Source organism: Cryptomeria japonica, chromosome 3, assembly GCF_030272615.1.
Source record: "Cryptomeria japonica chromosome 3, Sugi_1.0, whole genome shotgun sequence".
In the NCBI taxonomy this organism is placed as follows: Eukaryota; Viridiplantae; Streptophyta; class Pinopsida; order Cupressales; family Cupressaceae; genus Cryptomeria; species Cryptomeria japonica.
The window spans coordinates 193,247,830-193,255,492 of NC_081407.1; the positions used below are offsets into that span (position 1 = coordinate 193,247,830).

General features: G+C 33.4%; 1 protein-coding gene across 2 annotated transcripts; it reads right to left on the minus strand.

Annotated features, from left to right (window-relative positions):
• Positions 1–358: 358 nt before the first annotated feature.
• Positions 359–5,100, minus strand: LOC131035057 (protein NSP-INTERACTING KINASE 2). 2 transcript variants are annotated; one of them, XM_057966677.2, is made up of 11 exons: positions 4,216–5,100; positions 3,930–4,062; positions 3,719–3,790; positions 3,241–3,384; positions 3,081–3,152; positions 2,925–2,984; positions 2,699–2,793; positions 2,476–2,613; positions 2,007–2,348; positions 1,401–1,792; positions 359–1,249 (listed from the first exon to the last, which is right to left on the minus strand). In XM_057966677.2, exons 1-11 carry the CDS (start codon positions 4,334–4,336, stop codon positions 932–934), a joined length of 1,887 nt encoding a protein of 628 aa, XP_057822660.2. In that variant the 5' UTR covers positions 4,337–5,100; the 3' UTR covers positions 359–931. The 2 variants fall into 2 exon arrangements, with proteins under 2 accessions (XP_057822660.2, XP_057822659.2); XM_057966676.2 differs by having other exon boundaries at positions 2,476–2,625.
• Positions 5,101–7,663: the final 2,563 nt, after the last annotated feature.

Below are 7,663 nucleotides of genomic sequence, written 5' to 3' on the forward strand. Positions count from 1 at the left end.
TGAGATCAGAAAAAAAATCCAAACCCTTTCAGAGGTTTTCCCCACAGGTCTCATCCAAAGGTGTAGATTAAAATTTCCATCCATTTAAAAGTTTGGCTTCAAACGTTTGCAGTAACAACTATTAAAACCTATATAAAATATTTTATAATGCATAACAATGAGAATTTTAAGATGTTACTGGAAGATTCATTTCATGTATTAAAAAGCGCTAAGATGGAATCAACCAACTGCACAGTTTTGTCAAAAAAATCCTATCGCATAATATCTGATGTGGTTGAATTTTATGCAAGAACGTGCTGGAAGATGCTCTTTTTTGGCCATCCATAGGCTATTTCTGCAGTTTGTAAGTGATCCACCATTGACAAACTTGAAAAGTCTTGTATATTAAAAGAAATTACACTTCAACCATTATGCTTTACAATTTGCAGGGTCACATTAGTCATCCACTCAACTTTTGGAGTTAAACAAACTTCAAGCACTTCACAGAAAAAGGAGCTCACGGGGAACTTGGTTTGTTACTTATAACTGTCCTTGAGAATCTTATAATTTTCATATAGCACATTTAAATGTTGCCTGCCTAACCCACAGCAAACTTTCAGGAATTTGCAGGCAATCTGAATATCGATTGATGAAGTCAAAAACCTTACAAAGTTATGTAACAACTAAGTCATGCTTATATTCCTCGATCTGTTTAAGGAAAACCATGTCCGAAAAATGCAACCTGTTGAAATCTGGTCAAAACATATACTACAATAATTTTACAAAAAAACATCCACAGGCCAGGACCGCACCACAGTGCATCTTGTACACTGTAAGGAAGCTGCATGGCCAGTCCTGCCCGAGTTAATTCAAGATACTCTGGGAAAAAATTGAAGACTCCACATGACATGTGATCATTTACAGATTTTCAATATAACTTCTCACAAAAATGTCATCTGGGACCTGAAAGTTCCATTGCTTGCAAAACCAATGATGAGTCTTCAATAAAGTCAGAATATCTCTTCGATATAAATTCTACCCCCCTATACCTAGGTGTTTCAACCCTCTGTGATGCTTCCCACCTTTCTGCCAATCCATCACCTTCCAACATTCTAACTACTTCAGACATCTTAGGGCGGTGACCAGGGTGAAATTGAGTACAGAGCAATGCCACTTGAACCATTTCCTCAAGTTCAACTCTATCGTAATTGGTCTTCAGATCTTTGTCTACCAGAAGGTCTAACTTTTTCTCTTGATGTAATTTTTTGACCTGCCCAATGTACACCAGAAGACAGTTACAGCTTAGGATACTTCTTAGTGGTGTTATTTGTGATCGTGATAATATGTTTAGAAAAAGCAAATTTGAAGTCCTTTACCATACTAAACGTGGTGTGGCTTAACAAAAAACCATATATACTTACCCAATCCAGCATCACTCCTTTCTGGTTTGCTGCCTTGCCAAAATCCAAAGCTTTTTGACCAGTAACAAGTTCCAGTAATAGTATGCCAAAGCCAAATACATCAGTTTTCTCAGAAGATTGCCCTGTCGAAAGATATTCTGGAGCAATGTGCCCTACAGTACCCCTAACAGCTGTGGTCACATGTGAATCCCTGTGGTCTAGAAGCTTTGCTAGACCAAAATCACCTACAACAGCTTCGAAGTACTCATCTAGTAGGATGTTTGCTGCTTTTACATCTCGGTGAATTATCTTGGGATCACACTGCTCGTGCAAATATAGAAGTCCCCTTGCAGCTCCTAGGGCTATCCTCTTCCTTGTACCCCAATCCAATGCAGGCTTTCCATGAATGTGATCTGTCAGTTTACAATATCCAAATTAGTTTGCTCTAAAACTAAATTGCACTCTGATCATAATCTATATCAAAATCGACAATTCTATTAAAAAAAAATATTGGAAAAGAGAAATACAAAACATATGAACTAGATTTTATGCCCTGTTGGCTCCCTTCTGCTCTGCCCTTAATGTTTGGAGACCTAGAAAAGAAGGTTATAAGAGAAGGATTTGAACCTCTCAGACGAGAGGCCACGCTCCCATTAACCATGTATGGATAAACCAAGAGTCTTTCTGAGGAGGTCATGCAAAAACCACAGAGTCTCAATAAATTCCTGTGTACAGCCAAGCTGATCATTTCCACTTCTGTCTGGAATTGAACTTCTCCACCTGCAGCACTGGCATCCTTCAGTCGTTTTACAGCTACATGAGTGCCATCTTGTAGGCAACCCTTGTAAACATTCCCAAAGCCTCCTGAACCCAGAATATTCTTGCTATTAAAGTGATCGGTAGCAATCTGGAGTTCTTTGAATTGGAATCTCTTCAAATGTCCTAAGCAAACCTCTGGATCGTGCTGCTCTGCAAGTTCACATGTAATCTGAATGAGAAACCTCCCTGGTGCTTAAATATAATAACCTGAATAGCTAATACAAGAAATTAGCAATATGAGAAATTTAAGATTGGGTGTATAAGAGATTGGACACACCATTGACATCAAAGAAAACCTGTTGATTGTGTCTTTGTCTCCACCACAAGAAAAGCCCAATTCCAACAGCCATTACACATAAGAAGCCCAGACTTACACCGAAAGATACTGCCACCTTATGTTTCCTAGAATCTCCAGCTGGTACCGTACCTACAAAAGGACTATTTAACTAAAGGAAAACAGCCAAAGATTGACAGTATGAAAGAAGCAGAAATCACCTCACCTTCTGATGAATTCACAGTGAAGACCGTGGGCGCTGGAGACTCCCCAAGACAATTCTGCGCTGTGCCTCCACATAGCAAAGGGTTTCCTCTGATACTGCCAAATTTCGAACACCCAAACACCACAATCAGGACTTCAATATAAATATTAGCTATATTTTAATGCACAAGTTCATTCACATGAGAAACATGATCCAAAGATATCGTAAGAGTGAAGATTGTATGTACATGACGGTTCGAGCATGAGTCCTGGGCACTGAGCCACTTAGATTGTTGTAAGACAAATCCCTGAAAATGGGGCATGCGAGTAAATACTAAAACAAAACCTAGCATAAAGAAGCACCCAAATGGCAAATAAAAGATGAATAAGGAATAGAGCCATACAGAAATGATAAGCTAGAGATGTTGGCTAGTGATGTAGGAAACGGTCCAGAAAGACTATTATTGTTCAGTCTCCTGTTTTGTAACAAATCAATACAGGGATAAACATCATTAGCCATTATCACATACCCATGAAATATAAGAGGATTTTTGTGATACTCACAGGTAGTTGAGATTCTTCAGCTGACCCAGTGAAGTAGGTATCACGCCGCTGAGTTGATTGTTGGAGAGGTCTAGTGTCTTGAGCTTATCCAGCTGCCCTATTTCTTCAGGAAGTGGCCCGGATATTGCATTGTTTTGCAGAAGCCTGCATAAAATGTCAAAAAGTTAGCGCATTCGTCTCACAGCTTAATTGTTTAGGCATGAAGTTCAGAAAGCGATCTCTTGCTTTTTCCTTGATAAAAACCAGTATAAACGGATACAAATATGTTGAATAGTTCTCTCAGTCACACATAAAAGTCCTCTTTCATTACCGATATGTTTTTACAACCGAATGGAATAAATGCTGTATATGACGGAGAAAAGTTTTTGTATCAGTTTACAGAGAAAAAAGGAGGCATAGATATGTACAGATGCTCTGCATCGGTTATTCATATTAGTCACCATGCTCAAAGGTAGAAGATAAAAGTGTGTTTACTTACACAGTCTGAAGATTGGTAAGGTTTTTAATGCCATCGGACAATGGGCCTGCTAAGCCCTGGCTGGGGGCTCCTCTGTCTCACAAAACATTCATGAAAATCAGTCCCTGTTCATACCACACGGTAATAAAACCCATTTCTGAAATGAACTCGTAACAATAAACTCATCAATGAAAAACGATCTGAAAGTAAAAAGGCAGAGAAGGAATCTCACAAGGCAGTGACAGAGTTATCAGCCGAGCATGTAATCATACTCCAACTACAAGGGTCTACAGAAGTCGAATCCCAATTGTCTAATGCATTATGTGGGTCAACCAGCATACTCTTAATTCTCATTAAAGCAACAACTGCAACACACAAGACAACCATTTATATTCCTATTTCAGAAAACTGTACAGCACCCAAAATTAAGTAACAGGAACCCATGACAAAAATTTATTACCATCCAAACTTCAGCGACAGAAGCCAACAAAACCATACAAGGGCATAATCATACATACCTTCATAGTTAACGCCCTTTGGGGTGAGTGCTGCGAAGGTAGTTCTCATACACAAAAGTATCATCACCCAGAATATACTCAACCTTCTCCTCTTCTCCATCGAAGAACACCACCACCACATTGTAGTTATTCACAGTTGGAGGGAAAAACCAAGATAAGAAGGATAGCAAGAAAGAGAGAAAATGGTATTTTTGTATGAAAAATTCATGAGAAAAGCCTGGCCCCCCTCACACGCTCGAATTCGCTCAATGCAAAATCTCAAGCACAACTAATGTTTGTAACATTGAAATCTCACATTCCTCTTTCTCCTCGAAAACTGATGATCCCTCGCATTGAATTTCCCAAATTCCTCTACACAGCTCGTGCTTCACGCCTGCAAGGAGATTTGAGCCTCCTTTCCTCCCTCCTCCTGCCCATCATGCCATGCTCTGCCCATTTTTCAATACCACTCTTTAAAAAAACAAAAAATAGCTGAACCATAATCCCTCCATTTGCAAATCCTCCCCACTCCCCTGATTCTTTTGTCAGGGCAGTCTTGTACCTACTACTTCTAGGATGCTTGTTTCTCTCACAGCCCCTTATATATATTATTCACATATACCTCACTAAGCTTTATATGCATTAATTATCATCAGATCCCAACCCAACAAACACTAGAACATCAACACAAACAAATACAACATTCTCCTGTTGCTGAACTTCTGCAAATTTATAATGTATACATTTCCTTAATATAGATATTCCAATACTCCTAACTCCCACTGCCCTCCATTATATTCCCATTAATCTGTGATTCCATGGCCATTAAGCATTCAAATTGATGTGGGTGCATAACACATGAGCCCCCCTTTCCTCCTTTCTCTTCCTTTTTCCCCTAGAAAAGTGAGCCCACAAAGCCCACATGACCGTGAAATTGAAACTCATCCATCACTCACTCAATCCTTGCCGGGATTATTTTTATATTTATATTCTTTCACTTTTTTTAATGGGTTTATTTTATCCATCAACTTTATTTTTTTTTGGTTGTGATTCCCTATCACTTCCACCTCACCTCCACACATGCATACAAAAAAGCACACGTCCTTCACAACTATACATAAACTGTACATTAAAAAACACCCCCCCTGTTTTTGTCCCAAATGACCCAGCTAAAAGATTCACGAAATTTCTCAAGCCCATGGTAAATTACACACATTGTGTTAAAAGTGACCGCCAAAAACATACAAAAACTGTCTATGTTAACCTAACTTTGATGGTGTAAAACAGCCAGGTTGTCCGTAGGGCTCAGATTTTGACAGCAATTTTGAACGTTTCGACGGATTTCAAATCTTCTCTTCTTTTCATGGAATATCATTTTCCGTTACACGCTCTCTCCTAGTGTATGCATATCTGCATATTTATACATATACCCTTACTTTTTCTAATGGTTAACGACTTCCTCTCTTTGGATCCATTTACACTTACTATTATTTTAATTTTATAAATATGATAGAGATTAAAATAATGAAAAAAATGATTTATTGTTATATTATTTGGGAGTTTCTAGATTGGAATTCTATGATTTATCATTTAGACTAAGATTTCATTTCTATTTTTATCAACATTTCATATTGTGTTGTATTATTCATTCCAAGATGAAGATATTTGTCAACATTTGAGACCGTCTTTATGATCCATCATCAGGCTAAAGATAGTCAAAGCAACATTTTAGATCATACTCTATGATCTATCATGAGGATGAAAATAGATAGTTAAAGAAACATTTCTGATTATACTTATGATCCATTACGGAATTTCACCCTATAGATGGATTATAGGTCTTTGACTATCTTCATTCTAAGATGGATCATAGAATATGATCCAAATGTTGATGAGAAAAGAAATGAAATCATCTATCTTGATGATAGATCATAGAATATAATTTGAAACATTGGTGGAAAAATACTCACTATCAAATCTAAAAATTTTAAAGTAATTATATAAAAAATGAAATTTTTATGTCTCTAATTGTTTATATGTGTGTGCGGAGTAGTTCAATATTATTTTTTCATAAATATTAAATTATTATCTTTTTTTTATAAATATTTCTATATATTTTATATTAATAAGGTTTTGACACAAACATTTACACATTTTTCAATATTATTTAGTTTACTACTTTTATGTATTTAACATTAAGTTTATTAATATGTATTAAGTATGCATTATTTAATATTTATGCATGATTTTATATTTAGTAGATGTAATGATGAAGTGTTTGAATTCAATTTGAAAATTTGTTAAGAGAATAGTAACTATAAAAGGTTCTTTTGTCATATTTTCAAATTTTCAAATATATCAATTATAAACTATTTTAATCAAATTTTAAAATGGTATTTGTTTTTTATATTTTAATTCAAAAAAAAATTGTGATACATTTTTATTTGAAATTTTTTATTTATTTAAAGACATTTTCATATAAACCAAGTTGAAAAAAATTATTATAAGAACAATTTAAATTATACTTTTTTTAATAAAAATTAAAATAGAATAGAATTGTGATCTGTAACTAATTAATTTATTTACTAAAAAACAATAAAATAGAATAGAATACAATTGTAATGTGTATGTATTTAACATATTTACTGAAAAAATAAATTTAAAAGATTTATTTGTCATATTTTTTTTTAATATTAAATAAAATCATTTTAATTTAATTATAAAATATTATGTTTTGTAATATTTAATATAATTTTAAGAAGGAATAATTGTCAAGATATTTTAACTAAGAATTTGTCTAATAATTTAAAGTTTTCTAGTATTGAAAGAGTTCAAATATTAGCAACAAAAATTCAATTTAAAAAAGATAGAGTTGTCGTCAATAAAACAACTAAAATTATATTTTGTTATAAAAGATTAAAAATATAATGTGTAATCAATCCTTTCATTTATTAAAATAAATAGTTTTTTTAACAAAATCATATTTTTAGTTTTTGAAATATATCAAGTAAAAATATCTTAATTTAATTTTAATATTATTTATAGAGTGAAGGATTGTAAAAGCATTTTAATGGAAAAATATCAATAATTTTAAATAAAGGGCATTTAGAATGAATTGAAGAATTAAAATAGTGAAAACAACTCAAATTATATTCTGTTATAAAATTAAAAATTAAAATATACAACCAATTTATTTACTATAAGAGATCAAAATTTTAAAATATTCTCTTGTCAATTTTTAATATATATTCTAGAAGAATTTTTTTAATTGTTTGAATATAACACATAAAAAATTTAAAAACATATAAATTAAAGAAAAAATCTAGTTAAATACAAAGATTCTTTACACTAAAAAATTAAAAACTGATTTCGATTTTGTAAATGAAAACAATTCAAATTATAGTTTATATCTTTTAATATGCAAAAAAAAGTAATTTAATTTAAAAACATTTAAAATTTATTATAAATA

Coding starts and splice junctions, on each gene's coding strand:
- LOC131035057 (XM_057966676.2), bottom strand. CDS start 4,336: ATGTGGTGGTGGTGTTCTTCGATGGAGAAGAGGAGAAGGTTGAGTATA. Junction 2,349..2,475: donor GGTTTTCTTTGATGTCAATG/GTGTGTCCAATC, acceptor GTGAACTTGCAG/AGCAGCACGATCCAGAGGTT. Junction 1,793..2,006: donor CGTGGCCTCTCGTCTGAGAG/GTTCAAATCCTT, acceptor GTAAACTGACAG/ATCACATTCATGGAAAGCCT.